The sequence below is a fragment of the Phragmites australis genome, chromosome 22, assembly GCF_958298935.1.
Source record: "Phragmites australis chromosome 22, lpPhrAust1.1, whole genome shotgun sequence".
Classification (NCBI taxonomy): domain Eukaryota; kingdom Viridiplantae; phylum Streptophyta; class Magnoliopsida; order Poales; family Poaceae; genus Phragmites; species Phragmites australis.
This window is the reverse complement of record NC_084942.1, coordinates 10,261,210-10,280,783: the sequence shown is the minus strand read 5'-3', so window position 1 is coordinate 10,280,783 and position 19,574 is coordinate 10,261,210. Positions and strand designations below refer to the sequence as shown.

The following is a 19,574-nucleotide window of genomic DNA, read 5'->3' as shown; positions in this document are numbered from 1 at the left end:
AGCACCATGTCCTACGGTCTTCACTTGCGCTGCACTGCCCAGACTACCTTGTGACTTATTTTGGCGAGGATTGGATTGGCTGCCCCAACACCTGGAAATCTAGGTCTAGCTGCACCATGTTTCTTGGTGACAACCTGTTGTCATGGTCCTCAAAACGACAGCACATTGTCTCCCACAATGTCTCCCACTTTAGCGCCAAGGCTGAACATCACGCTATGGCAAACGCTGTCAACGAGTCTTGTTGGCTTCAACAGCTACTGCAGGAACTCCATCATCCTCTTCGTAAGGTCACAATAGTGTATTGTGACAATTTCAACGCCATATACCCTTCCAACAACCCTAATCCAATGTCGACGATTGATGCTAGGGTTAGATTCCTTTTCAGTAGAGTCTATCCATGTACTCTATATATTTGCCACAAAGCAGATCAATCAATGCATGCGCATGACTACTCCATACAATCCGGCTTCATTAACACTTGACCTGAATGCAAACTAAGGAAAACCGATTAACCCAAACTAGGATAACTCAGATTTCTTCACAGTTAACCTAGACCTAGTTGGTCCGCTTTTCTACTAATATAATTTCGCCATGTGCCTAGCAGTACATTTCGGCTATTTGGAACCAAGAAATTGGCATATACTGACATTTTTTCACCATGTATATTCAGCCAGCAAAACATTCTCTGCAAAGAAACACTGATACTACTACTATAACACGGGGAACCAGGGTAGCTACGGCAACCCTGGCGATACACTGTTCTGACCGAAGATGTCCGGGATCCCGTCCCAGTTCCCGTTCTCCCTTGCTTCCCAGTATCCACCCACATAGCGGTAGCTGTCGTCGTCATCCTTCCTAAACCATTTTGGCTGCCACCCTTTCTCTTGCAATCGTCTAGCCTGCAAAGTACAACAGTTACAAAATAAAGCACCGAGAAGAGCAAGAATCCCAGCTAGCATGAACTTGAAAACACAACTAATGCGATGTCAAGTGAGTAAACACATTGATATTAAGATCATTACGATTTTTATTCATTACAAATGTCAACGTTTTAGGAACCCAATACCAATAGGTTGAGCCATAAGATATGACCACAGTAGCCAATTGTCCCTACACCTAGGGAAACGGTAATTCTTGATTCGCCTCATCTCATAACAGTGCACATGGGATTCTTGATTAGCCTCATCTCATAAGGTAATTCTAGATTCGCCTCATCTCTTAAATGCTAAGCAGGTCAAACTACATCCAAATGTAAACTGAATCTGAATTGCTGTTTATTTATTTCCAGCAATCATATTGTGCTGTTAAGATAATGGACTAACTGTGCTAAATATTAAGAGATCCAGTACTTCATCAGCTTTTTACAGTACTTTGTCAAGCTAATTCAAACAACAGCCTATGAAGTTTACATTCGTACCAATATAATTCAGATAGAAGAGCTTTACTAAACAGAGGGACAGATCAGAACCATATTGCATTTTCTAACTGCTACTTTATTAATGAAGTGAACAAGTAAATAATTTGAGGCATGTTAGTTGATCCTGTTACATGACAAATATGAAATTCCAAATCCATGATACGAACCCAAGTAGCTTTTCAGGTGATATGAACCCAAGTAGCTTTTCAGGTGCCCACAAGACTGAGAAACACAAGTAAAAACATATATGAAAAAAAGGAACAAGTCAAATCATATAATAATTGGATACCTGTCGCTGCAGTTGTTCAAGCCTAAGTTTCTCTGCATTTGCCATCTCATATTCACCATTTTCCAGATGCCTTTGATCAGGCCTCAAACGAGAATCAGTAGGAGGCAACTTCTTTGACAAGTGCGGTGTCAATTCATTTAGAGAAATTGCAAAGGGAGAAAGGTTGTATCGTGTCTGATTAAGAGACTTGTCTCTCTCCCATAAGAGAACCGCTTCTGACATTGGGTCATACCCTTTGGGTTTCACACTTGGATCTCCAAGCACATAATACATGGCTTCATCCCATTTTCCAATTAACATAGCTACTTTTTGTCCTGTTCTATTATCTTGCACAAATCCATGCACCTGCACAGTTGATTTGAACAATTTAAGAAGCAGAACCTATGCTTGTCCAAATATATTTAATTACTTATACAACACTACAACAGCAAACAAGAAGTTTGATATGTTAAAAATAGAGTACTGTATAAAGGAGATAATCCTTGTTTTCCTTCATTAAGATTATAGATCTTGCTTGCTTACTGCTATGCTGCTTCTTGAACAATTGGACTGAAATACAATTAAATGCGTTAATATTGCAAATTTCTTTAACTTCAACCTCTAGGTTGTCCTTTTTTCGGATGCTTATAGAGACCTGTGCGTGATTTTTGCTCATTTTCTGAGAGCGTGATGCAATTCATGCGAACAAAGTTTTGTATGTAATCCCCGTATTCCACGGACATGCATTAGCATAAATATAGGAACACTTAAAGTGATCAAAGCACAAATATATGGTGTGTCTGCTAGCAAGGCTTGTAGTACAGCAGATGGTGGATACTACCTCCAGACCAAGTAATATTGTAACTTTCAAGTACATTCCCATCAATTTTTTCTAGATTTCACCACTTATGTATGTAAATATCTACATTAGCCACAGAAAGATCGTATGGAAATATCTACATTAGCCACAGAAAGATCGTATGGAAATATCTACATTAGCCACAGAAAGATTGTATGGCCATATTTATAGTAAAAAGTACTAATATTACACATGTTTATAAATTTTGCTAACATATATGCTAGGTACTAGTGATCAAAATGGATTTTTTACAATCTTCAAACTTAAAAAATCATAAATATCGGTTTTGAGGGAATACAAATGTTTAATTTTATTTTTCAAAGCAAAAGGTGTTTTAAAGTAGATACTTACACCATTATACATATCTTTATACATTTTGTTAACATATTATGTTAGGCACTAGTGGTCAAAAATGGATGTTCTAGAATCTACAAACTTAAAAAAAATCATAAATTTCGGATATAAGGGAGTACAAATGTTTGACCTTATTTTTCAAAGCAAAAGGCGCTTTAAACGGCTCTTAAGCTTCCTTTTCAGAATGTATATGCCCAAATAGACATATTAGGAGGAACAATCTTATCACCAGGTATCTATATTTTTCTTGATGTAAATTCATTCTATGTAAAAGTTACAGATTTTACCTGGTGTGGATTCCGATCAATTATTGACTGTTCTTTGAATTTAAGCTTGCAGGAGTATTGACCACTTCCATTGATACGCATTGTTCCATAGTGGTCACAATAAATTTTGCCAATTATGATATTGTAAATGGAAGTAGTCACTTTACTCCACTGAAATGTTTCTCCGTCATCAAACTGGAGGGTTAGAACACCTACTGGATCAAGCTGAATGGATCGACCCCAGAACTTCCCTTTCAGATTGGAATCACCCCAAAATTTCCAACCTCTACCTTCACAGTGGCATGCAACAACCATTGGGTGATGACTGACCTGAAATAAACATCAATTCATGTAACAACAACAGCACATTATTAATCAATTCATGTAAGAACAGTTTTTTAATCAAATGACTTTACAGAGCACTACAGGTTGCAACTGCTAGAAACTTGCATGATACTAACAACAGGAATGACAGGAACTAGGAATTACAGTACTCCAAAATAATTCATAATTTTCACGAACAGCTGTGCAACCTTTTCAGAGAAAAAGCGAAGTCCTTTATCCGGATAGTCAGCTTCATATGTTTCCCCCAGTAGAGGATTGAAGGGTTTGCATTGCCGACCTTCAGTTGAAGCATAACCTGATACTGCAAAAGCCGCAACATGAAGTAGCCTCATCAAGCTGTCACCCTGCATTGTATTTACCAAGAAATGTTTCATTGCAAAACATAAGGAATGGACAGAAAGGTATCATGTTCAATTAGGGTGAAAGTTAAAAAGTTCTTGTCTTCAATCTCTAGTGGCACTTTACCATAAATTTTGCCACTTATGATATTTAATATGGAATATGGACACAAACCTTCAACGTAAATATTGACATGGGGGGAAAAGGGGTTGTATTCAAGGAGAAATGGGGAAAGCACTAACAAATGTAACAAGCATCAAATGGAATAATATTATATCGAATTCTTCTAAGATTAAATGTTGATGGAGGTTCTTGTTTCTAATGACATCAGACATTTAATGATGAAGACACTTGCTAGGAACCGTTTTGAACAAAGGGTTTGTATTCAAGGAGAAAAAGGGAAAGCACCAACATATGTAACAAGCAGCAAATGGAACAACATTATATCAATTTCTTCTAAGATTGGATGTTTATGGAGGTTCTTGTCTCTAATGATATCAGACATTTAATGATGAACACACTTGCTAGGAACCGTATTGAACAGAGCCGGGTGATGACTCGTGTCATGTGTCAAAAGCATGAATGACAGAGAATCAGAGATAACAGAACACTAAGAACTATAAAGACCAATAAATTCATTCAGAACTAAACATTGGTGTTTATAACTATTCAACTCTCTTTTATGCCTTGTTTGGATGAACCAAACCGGCTGGGATTTCGACCCAATCCAGGCCTAAAAAAGCAGAGTTCACCAGGATTGGGCAAGCAAACAAGCATGGTTTTTAAGGCGGTAAGGTGAGGCACGGCGACCCACCCCCTTCCAGCCGCCTAGGCGCTTAAGGTGCACGGCGAGGCGACGCCATACACACATCCTAACCTACATTGGCTCTAGATTTTAGTAGCAATGTAGCACATATACTTACCTTTTGCTTCCAATGACCTGACCTCTATTCTCTTCCCTTCTCTTTTCTTCAATTCTGACTAGCAAAGCAAAGCAGAGCAGCGCACAACAGACTAGCATAGAAAAGCCAAAGGCATAGAACCAGAGTAGCGCAGAACACAACACAACAGCAGAGCAGGGAGAGGGAGGACCGGAGGATTACCTCCTCTCTTGTTCGGCCGACGCCGAGCAGAGCAGTGAGGGGATCCAGCAGCCGAGAAGAGATAGGATCTTGTCGCCAAGCAAAGAAGAGAATGGATCCTGCCGCCGAGCAAATCAGAGCAGCGATCCTACCGCCAAGCACATCAGAGCAAGGATCCTGCCGCTGAGCACATCAGAGCAGGGATCCCTCCGCCACTGAGCTGCCTCTTCCCCTCCATTTCTGTTTCTAAAGGCACTCTGAGATCCTGCTGCTCCACCGCCACCGTCAGTTTCAAGTTCTGCCGCCTGCCGCCTCTTTCCCTTCCTTTCTGTTAATCTGTCTCTATTTTCCTCCCTCTATCTCTTTCCCTCCCTCTTTCCGCGCGGCGCACCCCTCTTTTCCCTTGCGCGCCTCTTTTCCCGCTCACCTGCTAGCTCAGCTTCATTGAATGGCGTCCACCTCAAGCCGTTGGGCGCCAAAGCGACGCCTTATTGCGCCTAGGCGACACCACAACGCTCAAGGCGGACACCATACGCCCGGATGGCAAGGCGACACTGATGCCAAAGCCGGAGCTCGCCTGGACGACTAGGTGATGTCTTAAAAAGCATGTAAACAAGGCCATATTATAGCCTTTTTCCATGGACCAAATTTAGCTACTCCAAGTTACATAAAACACCTAATGTAGGCTGAGGTTTTAAAGAAATTGACACTTACTACAAAAATATCTCCACTAAATCAAAATTTCAGCCAATAATAACAAGAATTTTCTCTAGATTCCCAAATATATTTGACCAAATAGTTGAAGAAATATAAGGAAGATCTTAAACAATAAAATCAAAACTGAACTCCTATCAAGAAAAAACAACACAGAATTTCACATTATTAATCCTTTACAAAAAGTGTTGGGATGGATTATCAACTCTACCTGCTTTCCCCACTGTAGTGCATGGTCAACCAAGTAAGAATACTCCAGATCTTCAAAACATTTTTGTAGAGAAGAGAGAGGCTCATTGAAATAAACAGGTAGGCAGACTCCGGAGAGATCTTTCCCTATATTTTCTTTAATTATTGACCATAATCCTATAGGCTTCTCTTTTTCCTTCGGCTCCGGTAGCTTCTCTCTACGTTGCACAAAGGGATATTGAGTAGATTTGAGAGCATTTGTAACAGAGTCTCCAACATTTGTCATAAGTTCCCTCCTTCGACATGAAGCACTTCGTAAAGACTCTGCAGACAAAAAGTCTCTTGTATCGAAATATGTTACTTCATCTTCATCAGTTTCAATTTCAGCCACTTGACTTGCAATGTCAGGATCTGATTCACTTGCACTCCCTCCTGATAAAACTGAATAGAAATCTGCACATTCGTCAAGCAATAAAAAATAAGGTGGAAGTGTAGGAACCAGTCCGACATAAATTTAGTACAATAATTTCTAGTTCTTTTCTGTCAACAAAAACTCATGTTTTCATACAAAGCAGAAATATGCAGGCTTCCTGGTGTAAATACCTAGAACAAGCCATACAAATATGCATTACTCCAGCGAAATTCATGTTTACTAGCATTGAACGAACACGCATATAGTCTAATAAGGAAACTTACATCACATTTTCTTTTCACATTTGAATTGTAAATAACTCCGGGCTATTGGCTATGATACAAATAAAAAGATTTAAGTCAAAATATCAGTCTACACACTACTACCTCACAAATTACTAAATTTACAAATAAAGTAATCAATGAAATATCTGAACTATTTTTCTGATAAGAACAGTATGAGAAGACCCTACAGAAATACAGAATTATATTACAGTATTGCATAATGTGACACATAGTGCGGGAACAAAAAAAAAACAAGCCACATGCGTACATAGTCTAAGACAAAAGAAAACAATAGAAGTGAAGCACTTCATTCAAAGAGACATTTTCGAAGTTAAACAATCACCTCCTGAGATAAGCTTTATAGAATATGAAACCCAATCATATAGACTTGGAATAAAGTTGAATCTATATTTAGCCAGTCGAATTTGTCAAAAGCTTCAGGCATCTATTGGGTTCAACAACTCTAAATCAGATAACAATAAACCTTGCCACATTGTTTATTTTGGTGGGATCTTTTAAAACATAAACATGTTTCGTTTTTATATAGTATAAATTTTAGCCATATTTGAACTATTAGAGATATAAGTAGGATAAAATGCTAATGAGTGTAACAACATATCCAACAGAAATTGCATAAAGATTTCTAATCACCTCAAACTGTATAATTGATTAATAAAAAGCACACTCAGATATGTTAAGCTAGTCAGTAAAAATTTGTTCCTAAACTTTACACCTTGAGCAGCTATTCACAACAGATAATAAGTACACTAACTACATGACTAGATGATAAATCTGAGAACACTATGTTCGTATCTCACAGTATTAGCACATGTACAGAAAAATATACTTGTATGAAAGTATAGGACTACAGTGGCACTTGAGCCTTATATTTAACACTGGAAAAGGGAAAAATATTGAATAGTTTTAGTTGGGCTAACATGCAAGACTGCTCAAGTTCTCAAGACATTGGTACGACGTGTAGCTGTATTTTCGTTTCATTCATTGTACCAGAATCTGAAGAAACATATGAAGAAAACATCTTGACAGAACGACGATCTTGTGAGACAGGTTTTGAATGTTAAAACATACTAGCAGACAATCTTTAAAAAAAATATTGAGAATTGAACATTCAGCAAACAGTTGTACAACAAGAAAGGTAGTAAATTAGTGGGAGCAAAGGAGGGGGAAATAGTTGTTCAGTACAAACCCATCTAATGTTTCATAAAGATAGATGATAGAATGATGGCTAATTATATAAATCTAACAACTAAAATAAGCACTGTATCATTATCTAATGTAAAATATGGAGAGATAATTCGAGATGCATAGGATAAATCCTTCCATTTTGCTACATGTGAATAATAAAGAAGCATGAAGAAGTGTGCTTTGGTTTAAGTGTTTCACACCAAAATGGCAAAGTGCTTTGTCAACCCTAGAAATTCTAGAGGTTAAGAACAATATCATCAAAAGAAGATATCGAAACAGACTACAAACACAGAGAGCTAGGAAAATCATAAACAAGATATGATAGGATGAATAAAGAAATTACTAACCACTATATCTGCCATTGGCAAAGCCATGTGTTTCCCTCTCCTTAGTTTCATGCACAACCGTTCTCTCCAGATCAACTTTCTCTGTCTGCACCAAGAAACGGACCATGTTGGCCCCTAAGAGTTAAGATTTTGGTCCAATTTTGTATCACTTCAGAAAAAAAATCTTTTGCATAATTTAAACGATAAAAAAATCTTGAAAGAAGCGTGTGATGATGCGCTTAAATAGTTGAAATGCGCTCTATCACCAATACTCATGTTAAATCAATTATGTCAGACTAGGACATAGGTAACAAATTGTGCCGCAAGCCAAGTATTTCAATAAAAACAAATGAGTTATTTTAACACAATTAACATGCCCTCCAGTAAATGATTGAAAAATGCAAATGAACCTGACATTTATGTGCAGTATTCTATACCCCACGATCACATATAACTCTAATGTGGAGAAAATGTATGTGACTTTTACACATGAAATATGCAAAGCACGCATTACATGCATATTAGCATATGCTAGCAATGATGACGGTATGCTAGCAGCAATAAGACAAACAAATTATGTCAGCTATTAATGCTAGTATTCTATTGATTACAAGATAACATGCAATGTGAAGCCCAACTATTGCCCACATTAAGCTCTGTGCTAAATCATAATTTAAATTTTTATTTTGCCAAAAGGTAGAGATATTTTCCCTGCTGCGGGTATTTGTTTAGAAAAAAAACTCATCATCATGAGTATCCGAAATAACAATAATAACAACGATGAAATAATCAGAACATCATCAAGTAAACAAAACTAGAAATAGAAAGCTACCTCTAATTGCCGGAGGCGGTCTATCAAAATAGAATGCTGCTGCTGCTGAGACTTTATCTGGCCTTGCAGTTCCAGCAGCTCACTCATCATAATGGACTCACACTCCTTGACTACTGTTTCATTCAGACCCTCCTGCAGCAGCCGCACCCTCAGCTTCTCAGTGGACAACATAATGTCCGCCATGGGACCAAAATCATTGCTAGTCAGTGACCACGAGAAGCGATCCTTCGCCGCCAGCAACGCATCTATCCATTCGTTCCTGTCCTCCTCAGTATCACACCTCAAGTGTAACGTCTTCGTCCCACTGAATATATACAGTCTCTTATCATCAGACTTGCTTGCACGAATAGACGAAACCTGAATACAAGAGCAGGAAATCCTATAAAATTTAAGAAATACTGGTCTTGTTTCCTCCAGCATTGTGCCAAATCATTACCATAATTCCATAATAATGGTCAATTGCAGCCTTAAACTAACAAGAATGCCCATCCCCAATTTTTTAACCGTAAACACATCTACCCCACTGCAAATACAGTACTCCTTGCCCAATCATTACCGGAGCAATGCCGCTTAAAAACCTCACTTCTCCCAGCCGCAACCCCACGGCGCGCATGAGCAAACCCAATCCGGCGCAATGCCGCTTAAAAAATCTCACTTCTCCCAGCCGCAACCCCACGGCACGCATGAGCAAACCCAATCCGACGAAATGCTAAACCCAGCGGCACCACCGTACCTTCAGATGTATCTCGCCGACTGGCTTCCACTGCTTCCCCGCCGCCGCGGCCTCCTCCTGTGCCCGCCGCAGCGCGGCCCCCTCCCCAATCACCCTTGCCGCGGCGGGCGACGTGGCTGCCTCCCCAGCGCCTCCGCCGCGGAGCTTGCAGTAGGAGAGCACCCCGTCCTCGAGCATGAACCACCGGGACCGCCATCCCTTCCCGTAGTTCACCCACTTGTGCAGCACCCCCGCGACCGCCGCCTGCACCGCCGGCTGCGGCGGTGGGGACGGCGGCGCCGCGGGGAGGATGCGTGGCTGGTGGTTCTGGCGGTGGAGCTGGTCCGCGGCGTGGTCCAGCGAGACGGGCGCGATGCAACAGAGCGGGTTCATCACGCCGCCGCCGGCCCACCCGCCGCGATGCGGATCGGCCGCTCCCCGCTCAGGAGAAAAATGCCCCGCGCCCGCCGCCGTCCCCACGGCCGCCTAGGGTTCGCGAGGCCATGGAGATCGCCGCCGCAGCAGCTGTGTAACAGTAGGAGTCGGAGTACTAGCCAGTACCGCGGCGTTGGTGGTGTGTTTTGATGGCGATTAATAATAGCGACGGCAGCAGCGGCAGCAGAGGCCAAGAAAGCTATTGAAGCGAGTGAGGTAGCGGGTCGTGGTGGGGAACAGTCTTGGTGCGGGTGTCGCCACTTGCGAAACTGACATGTGGGTCCATATGTGGCCTGGACCCACGTGTCGGCATGTTCTGGGGGAGGGCGATGAGTCGAACGAGGGAGATGGCCTTATTGTTTTCGGGGGCGATCCATTAACGTCGCTGAGCAGCGCAGTAGCAGCTCAGACACCGGTAGCAGTGGGTGGGGCCCTTAGGGAAAGCACGCAGATCTCGGGAACTGCTGCTAACTCACTGTACCGTGGGTCTGAGAAACTCGGGGTCCCACTTGCCATTGAACAGGTGGACATCGTGTATTCGCGCAGGACGGTAGTGGATGGAGGTGGGCGAGGCCGACGTGAGCCGCGCGGGATCGAGTGTGGACGGCGCGGGCGTTGCCTCATGGTGAGGGCTTGTCAAGGATGCGCCACGTATGGTTCTCGGTGTCCCGGGAACACGTGGGAGCAGGTGAGTGGCGAATGGAGAGGGACTCCACTGAGCGGGGTGGCGCAGGTGCGGATGGAGTGGCGTGGGAGGTGGTGGCTACTGCTGCAGAGGCACGTGGAAGGGAGGATGCGTGGCGTGGTGCGGGTGGCGTCGGTGGGCGGGGAGAAAGGCGCGCAATACGGTTGGTGGATCCTGTTGGAAGAGGGATGGATGGACGGACGGATGACCGGACGGGCTTAAAACAAAAGTGATCACCGGTAGGATCGACTGACTCGAGCTGTGCGCGGGGCCAAAAGATAAAAGGCTCGGCTCAACTAAACTAAGTACCGTAGGGTGTGTTGGTTACCTAAATTAGTCTTAATTTAGCCCGTTGGATATGTATTTGTGGGGAGAATGGTACTGTGTAGATCTCCGTTGGTTGACTTCAGTCGCAATGGTTAAATTTAAAAACCGGAAAAGAGAAGCTAACATCAAGATAAGGATAATTCCATTTATTCTATGTAGGAGTTAGTCTCAAGAAAATATAGTAAAATCCAAGAAACGAATATCGGAGGCAAAGCCCAAAGGCTAAAAGGGCGCGACGAAACCCGAAGGCGAAGCCCAAAGACCAAAGGGGTGCAAGGAAGGCTGAAGGATGAAGTGTGCAGCGAAACCCTGAAGCCGAAAGGGTGCGACAAAACCCGAAGGATGAAGAGTCTAGTGAAGCCCTGAGGTCGAAGGAAGGCGGCGCAAGCGAGGACCTTTAGGGACAGAGCGAAGGCTAACCAAAAAAGGAACCGACTAGTTAGTTGGAACTGAAAGTGCATCTAGGTCTCCTAAGTGGGTTTTGACTTATTGATGACAAAACGGTTAAGGATCTAATATGTTTATCTAAGTCATGAATAGGTTTAAGTCTTAATTGAGAAGACATATGACGTTTGACGCCCGTCGAAAAGAAAGGAGAAGAAACTAGGAGTACTCAATAGGATTTAAATTCTTTTATTTTTGAGATTGAGTATAGAATAGCCGCTCTATTAAGATGGTTGCATTTGATTGCTTGATTAGTGTCTCAATGCTCAAGATATCCTTTAGAACCAATAAGTTGAGAGACACACTCACTCACGGACACCGGGTTAGTTTTGCAAAAAAAACCACTTAGTCCGGAGTCTCCAGTGTTCACCGGATACTCCGATACTCAGTATTTAGTCCAGAGTCTCCGAGGTAGACTCTAGCACAGGGTGCTCGGTTCCGATTTATTTTTGTTAAAAAAGACCGAAGTCTCCGGTGTTCACCGGATACTCCGGTAGTTGGTGAGTTTTAAGGCCCGAGTCTCCGAGGGAGACTCCACCAGAGGTCAATCGGTTAATTCTTTATTTTTATTGAAAAAGACTAGAGTCTCCGGTGTTCACCGGATACTCTGGTAGGAGAAAATGTTTTAACCAGAGTTTCCGAGGGAGACTCTGGCAGGGGTGTCTCAGTTAGCATTTATTCTTTTTGATAAAAAGACCGGAGTCTCCAGTGTTCACCGGATACTCCAGTACCTGGAGAGGCCGGAGGGTCCGGCAAGTCTCCGGACTTAGTCTTTTCGAAAGCATTGTCAGGACCGGAGACTCTTGTGTTCACCGAAGACTCCAGTAACTTAACAGAATTGTAATGGCTAGTTCTGACATGTTCTTTGACCATTCTGACACCGTTTTTGGATTTGGGGCCGGATACTCTGGTCAGGTCTGACAGAACAGTAACAGCTAGTTTTTGAGAGATGGCTATAAATACTCCCACACCCCATGGCATTAAAGGCTTGCTGTTGCTGGCGAACTCTAGACTTTTTGAGCATTTTAAGAGCATTTTAAGTCCCACCAACCACCTCTAGTGCAAAGTTTGCAAAATTTAGTGAGTTTGAGTTTGGAGTGAGATTAAACCACTTGAGCATTGAGTTCTTCCTCGAGCATTCGCTGTGATCTTTACTCTTGAAGCTTTGTGCTTCTAGATAGCAAGGCGTCACCCGTAGAGCACCCAATCTTTGTGGAGTGCCACGGGAAGTTTGTAATCGACTTCAAATTGAGTAAGGGAATTCTAGCTTGATCTTTATGGTCGCTAGAAGATGATAGGGTTGGAAAAGACCCGACTCTTTGTGAGCTCCTCAACAGAGACGTAGGCACTTCTTTATGAGGTGGCCAAACTCCGGGATAAATCTCTCACGTTCATATTTATGCAATTTACTTAATCGTGTGAATTTGTGAATTTACATATAAGTTGACTTAGTGATCATCTTGCTAGTATTAACTGTTGTTTTAGCTCTGTGATAACTAGTAAATATAGCCATACCTTTAGATTCTAGCTGCTCACTTTAATTCACAGCTGTTCTTTATTTCCTGTATAGACCGGAGACTCCGGACTAGACCGGATACTCCGGACCAGACCGGAGTATCCGATCTTCACCGGAGTATCCAGTAGTTTTAATCTGTTGTTTCAGTTTTAATTTTTAGAAAAGCCTATTCACCCCCCTCTAGGCACTTTCAATTGGTATCAGAGCCTAACCTCCTACAAGGCTTCACAGCTTGGAGGAAATGATCATGTTGACATCCGAAAGTCTGAGGGGTTTTAAAGATGATCCATCGAAGAACGATGACGGAAATGGTAAAGGGAAGGGAAGTGAAATTCCTTTCAATTATGATTGTTTAAATTCTTCAAGCAACTATATCTCCATGCCTTCCGGGTGTACACCATTTTTTGATGGTACACATTATGTCGTTTGGAGGTACAAAATAAAAATACATTTATTTCTCTTCATCCTAGTATTTGGAAGATTGTTTGCACATGATTTGAGTTGCCGGAGGAAGATCAAGAGCTCACCTCAAGTGAAGAACAAAATATGCACCGCAATGCTCAAGCCACAAGTGTATTGCTTAGTGCCTTGAGTCCAGAAGAATTCAATAAAGTGGATGGACTTGAAGAAGCCAAGCAAATTTGGGATACTCTTCAAGTTGCTTATGAAGGGACAACAAGCGTAAGAGAATCCAACATAGAGCTGCTTGAGGGCAAGCTAGGAAGATTTGTGATGGATGATCATGAAACTCCTCAAGCTATGTATGATCACATGATGGTTCTTGTGATAAGCTAAGAGGGCTTGGGAGTGAAAACATTGATGATCACAAAGTGGTAAGAGATTGCTTAGAGTATTTGCTCCTAGAAACCCCACTTTGGTGACACTCCTCCGAGAGAGAAGGGACTACAAGAGGCTTACACCAAGCGATGTGCTTGGAAGGATCCTTGCTCATGAGCTCATAGAGGAAGAAGCAAATGAAGTGAAGATTCATGCAAAATAAAGCTCAACCTCAAAGAACAAGGAGGTTGTATTCAAGGTAAGCAAAAGCAAGCAAGCTCAAGAATCAAGTACAAAGTAAAGAGGAAAGCTCCGAAGATGAAGAAATGGCCTTTTTTGTGAAAAGATTCAAGAAGTTCATGAGAAAGGGAGGCTACTCAAAATACAAGAGAGATATGCCAAGAAGAGATCATCAAGAAGGGCATGCTATGAATGTGGCAAAGTTGGTCACTTTATAGCCGATTGTCTGAACAAGAAGAAAGAAAAGGGCAAAGAAGACAATAAGATCAAACCATACAAGAAGGACAAGAACAAGATATACAAGAAGAAGTATTCGGGTCAATCACACATTGGAGAAGAGTGGGCTTCAAACTCCGACTCTGACTCCGATGATGAAGGAGTCACCACCATTGCCATCCATGAGCCAACACCAAGAAAATCACTCTTCATGAGTGATGATGATGACGACTCCCCAAAGTGCTTCATGGCTAAAAGCCGCAAGGTAAAATCTCAATCCAAGCTTTTAGATAGTGATAATGAATATGATAGTGATTGTGGTAGCTTGTTTAAAGGTTTGAATAAAAATGTCCTGGCTAAAATAAAGGAGCTAATGGATACAATAGATAGTCATGAAGAGACCCTCGAGAGACAAGAGGACTTGCTCATTCTTGAAAAGGAGAGAAACCTTGAACTCGAGGAGCTCTTTGCTAAAGAGAAGGAGAAAGTTGAGAAATTATCAAATGATTATGATTTGGCCAATTCCTCAATTGCCGACCTTAAGAGTAATAATTTCTTGCTTCAAGAGAAATTATCTTGTTTAGATAAAAATTATAAAACTCTTGAAATACAAATTGATATCCTTAAGAAAGGCTCATCCAACTCTAATGAAGCTAATATACTATCTAGTGCATCTACTAGCAATGGATGCTCTTGTTGTTTCAACTTTGATATAAATGCTTGTACGATTAATGTTGAATCTTTGCAAGCGTTACAAAAGGAGAATGAGATGCTAAATGCCTTGGTCAAATATAGATGCATCAAAACCTATAAATCAAAAGATGCACTTTACAAGACCATCCAAGTCAAGGATAACAAGCTAAAGAGAGGTCTTGGATTTGACCAATACACGAGCAAACCAAATGGTCGTGTGATATTGAATAGAGTGGAATGCCTCAAGTTCGTCAAAGGAGGTAAGCAAGTTGATCACACGGCTCAAACAAGGCAACCAAAGGCTCATGTTCCTCAATGCTCATTCTATGCCTCATATATGCTCAAAGAGACCACCGTGGTAAAGTGGTTGCTCTCTATGTTGGTCCCCGCACAAGAGATAGAATTGTTTAAAAGAATGTGTGGGTGCCAAAAGTGCTTGTGACTAACGCTAAAGAACCAAAACAAATTTGGGTACCTAAAATAAAGGCATAATTTTGTTTTGTAGGCATACTCCTCCGGTGGATCAAGTTGGGTCATTGATAGTGGATGTACAAATCACATGACTGGAGAAAATAGTATGTTTTCCTCTTTTGAAGAAAATGGAGGACCTCATGAAAACATCATTTTTAGCGATAATGAAAAAGGAGAGGTAATGGGCCTAGGTAAAATCGCCATCTCAAATGATCATTCTATTTCAAATGTCTTGTTAGTTAAATCTCTTAATTATAATTTGTGATCCGTGTCTCAATTATGTGAGATAGGTTATAATTGTCTTTGTACCAATGAGGGTGTGATTATCTTTAGAAGGGAAGACACCTCAATAGCTTTCACCGGTAAGTTGAGGGGTAAACTTTATCTTGTTGATTTTTCAACGGATGAAGTGAAGCCTAAAACTTGCTTGATGGCTAAGTCTAGCATGGGTTAGCTTTGGCATCGCCGACTAGCTCATGTTGGCATGAGAAATTTGTCTAAACTTCAAAAAGGCGAACACATCCTAGGACTAACAAATATTTCTTTTGAAAAATAGAATTTGTAGTGCTTGTCAAGCGGGAAAGCAAGTTGGAGCATCTCATCCTGTGAAAAATGTGATGACAACTACAAGATCATTGGAACTTCTCCACATGGACTTATTTGGGCCGATTGCCTACATAAGTATTAGAGGTAACAAATATGGTTTAGTTATTATTCTTCTTGCATGACAAAAGCGAAACACAAGCTATTTTCAAGAAGTTTGTAAGAAGAGCCCAAAATGAGTTCGAAGTGAAGATCAAGAGAGTGAGAAGCGACAACGGAAGTGAGTTCAAGAATATACAAGTTGAAGAGTTTCTTGATGAAGAGGGAATCAAGCATGAATTATCGGCTCCTTACTCCCCTCAACAAAATGGAGTAGTCGAGAGGAAAAATAGGACTCTAATTAAGTCCGCAAGAACAATGCTTGATGAATACAAGGTATCGGATCAATTTTGGGCCGAAGCAATCAACACCGCATGACATGCCATCAACCGGTTGTATCTACACAAGATATTGAACAAGACCGCATATGAGCTTCTAACCGGTAACAAACCAAATGTTTCCTATTTTAAGGTTTTTGGTAGCAAATGCTTTATTTTAAACAAGGTGGCAAGAAGTTCTAAATTTGCTCCAAAAGTAGATGAAGGTTTTATGCTTGGTTATGGTTCAAATACCTACGCCTACCGTAGTTTTAACAAAACCACCGGTTGCGTTGAAATTACGAGAGACGTGATATTTGATGAATCTAATGGCTCCCAAGTGGAGCATGTTGATCCTAATGTGCTAGGTGATGAAGAAATACCAAGCGCAATCAAGAAGATGTCAATTGGTGAAATCAAGTCTTTAGAGCAACAAAAGCTACAAGAGACTCAAAATGATCAAGATCAACCATCTTCATCAATGCAAGTGGAACCATCAACATCAACTCAAGATCAAAGCGACAAACGACCACAAGACCAAAATCAAGACTATGAAGACCCAAATAACTTCTTGGATGATGAAGTGGAAGATATTCAACATCAATCTCAAGTACCACACTCACGCGTTCATCAAAGCATCCAAAGAGATCACCCCGTTGACAACATACTTAGTGAGGACACCTTGCGGTAACCCTGATGCCATAGGTGCATATGCTAGTGGGTAGTTTTGGGTATGAGAAAGGTTGTTCGGAGGCCAAGAGGATGGACCCAGGTCGTCTGGGTAAAGATGTACCCCTTGCAGGGTGTAAGAACAAGTCAAATTATCGTGCTCTCGGTCATGAGCATTCTTCTATCCATTTGCATCAATCGTCGAGTCCCAATGTGGAATGATGTTATGGTATGTTGGGAAGTAGTTGTGATGGTTGATGATGAGTTGAGATGTTTCAAGTTACATATATGTTTATGTTGTTGATCTCATGATAGAAGGGTATAAGTGCTTAGGTGTATCTGCTCACACACTTGAGTCGAATTTTGCTATTACATACAAATTCACTTAACCTTTTGGCCGATTCCTTGGTAATTAATCCAGATGCATTATCCTTCGAGTTGAGTTATTATATGTACCCATTATGGATTAAGTCTTGCGATACCTTTGTACTCACTTTGCTTTGATGAGTTTTGCAGATGAGGAAGAGGTAGTTTTTAGTTAGTTCATGCCCACTGATGTTGGACACGGGTGAGAGTAGTGCCATATACTCAGGTGATGTCGTTTTGGGGTGGTGACTCTGGGAAAAAGGCCCCACCTATCTTTTGTTGTCCTAGACTTTATATTCTGCTGCGTAGTATCTCTAAGCAGCTAGTAGGTTTACTTGTGCTTTTGTCCTCATGGCATACTGTTGGGGATGATCTCCCCCCCCCTCTTCGGAGGGTACCACGAAGTCTACTGGAAATACTACATGCTTGCTGTTGCGGCTTTGTTTCAGGGACTTCATCTGCAAGCGGCGAAGATCATGAAGTGCGGTCGGTCGAAGGGTGTAGGCGCGCCCGCAACTTCGATCTCTTGTACCGGCAAAGACGAGGGTGACCTTCGGCCGACGGGCAAAGTCCAAACCCGCGGTCCGGAGCGATCGCGGTGGGTGAAGATGCGAGTCGACCTTCGCTCGAGGGACGAAGGCTATCTGACGGACATCCGAGGGGAGAAGGCTTTGATACATCTTCGGAGGCAGAAATCGCTACGGGACAGTGGGTCCATTTTCGGTCGTCCGGGGTAGGGCTGTAATTATGTAATTGTGCTCATCTGTACCATAATACCCCCAGATATTCCAATAATGTAGCAGGTGAGGGGGTAGGATTTGTAAAATGCACTTGTAGTGGCTGGGTACGGGCTATAAATAGGAACACACTGTATCTAAAAAGGGGATGAAAATAGACTGTTCCACCACGTGTCACTCTAAGGGTCTTTCGATATCTCCGTATCCGAAGGCCCGCCTTGTCTGGGATTCCGGTCCCAACAGTTAGCGCCGTCCGTGGGATTGAACCCTTCAACAACATGCCACCCAAGAAGAAATCGAAGCTAGCCAGAACAGTGGAAGCGTTGTCGGAACCTCCAGCTGCAGCTGGGCCTTCGGCCGAAAGACCCCCTTTGGCCATGCCAAGATCATGTAATGCTTCGGCCGGTGGAGCTTCGGGCGGACGAGAGCAATATTGCGAAGTTGAAATAGCGCCACAAGGACCCAGTGATGGCCGCCAAGGCGAAGCAGTCTGGGTTAATGCGGAGCCGATGCGGGTCATGGAACCAATAGATCGTACGCACTTCGAGCCTCCGGCAAAAGAAGGCGAAAGGGCGCGAAATGAAGATTGGGAAGACCTTGACGACTTCGCAGAGTTTGAAAACGAGGAAGAAACGAATGAAGAAAGAACAGAAAGGCTAGAAGCCGAAGAGTTGGAAAGGCAGATAGCGCAGAAGAAGCACATGTTAGATGGCCTAGCAGCAAGTTGAAAAGCCGTAGAGTACCGCAGGCGGGCAGATGAAGCTAGGAAAACATTGGAGAAAATCCAGAGGAAATCGATATGCTGCACCAAGCGGAAGGCATGACTCACCAGGTGACGCCGCTGGGAGACATGGTATGAGCTTCGCAGGAGCTTCGGCGGAGGTCCTCCACGGGAGACCCAGAGTCCCCATTGGCCATGGATTTGCAAAATCAGCCGTGGCCGCCAGGGTTCAAGATGCCCAGAGTGGTTATGTTTGACGGAGAGTCAGACCCAATGGAATTTGTAATGAGTTTCAAAGCGGCTGTGGAGTCTGCCGGAGAGGATGGTACAACCTTGGTGAAAGCCTTTGTATTGGCCATAAAAGGGATAGCAAGATCCTGGTACTCCGCGTTGCCCCCGGGATCCATATATTCATGGGAGCAATTGCGTAGTGCGAGCAGACAAAATTACCGCAACCGACCTCTTCGCGCTGAAATAGCAACCAACAGAAACCTTGCAGAGCTACATGCGCCGCTTCGTACACATACGTTGTCAAGCGAAGGGGCTAAGCGAAGATACAATCATCGATGCGGCAATACAGGGCATCAGAGGAGGGCTATTAGCAGGAAAGCTCACGAGAAAAAGACCCAGAAGCGTGCAAGAGCTGCTTAACAAGATGGAAGAGTACTCAAGATCTGAGCTCGATCATCTCTGAAGGAAAAATGAAATGGCAA

The 19,574-nt window shown here is 42.4% G+C and overlaps 1 protein-coding gene across 1 annotated transcript; it reads right to left on the bottom strand.

The window, feature by feature from the left end:
- Window positions 1–484: 484 nt before the first annotated feature.
- Window positions 485–10,252, bottom strand: LOC133904672 (oxysterol-binding protein-related protein 1D). Its single transcript, XM_062346139.1, has 8 exons — window positions 9,627–10,252; window positions 8,894–9,250; window positions 8,083–8,167; window positions 5,856–6,286; window positions 3,698–3,853; window positions 3,186–3,494; window positions 1,707–2,051; window positions 485–899 (listed from the first exon to the last, which is right to left on the bottom strand). Exons 1-8 carry the CDS (start codon window positions 9,996–9,998, stop codon window positions 735–737), a joined length of 2,220 nt encoding a protein of 739 aa, XP_062202123.1. The 5' UTR covers window positions 9,999–10,252; the 3' UTR covers window positions 485–734.
- Between the last annotated feature and the right edge of the window lie 9,322 nt (window positions 10,253–19,574).

Coding starts and splice junctions, on each gene's coding strand:
- LOC133904672 (XM_062346139.1), bottom strand. CDS start 9,998: ATGAACCCGCTCTGTTGCATCGCGCCCGTCTCGCTGGACCACGCCGCG. Junction 3,854..5,855: donor CACTACAGTGGGGAAAGCAG/GTAGAGTTGATA, acceptor AATACAATGCAG/GGTGACAGCTTGATGAGGCT. Junction 3,495..3,697: donor TTCGCTTTTTCTCTGAAAAG/GTTGCACAGCTG, acceptor TGTTTATTTCAG/GTCAGTCATCACCCAATGGT.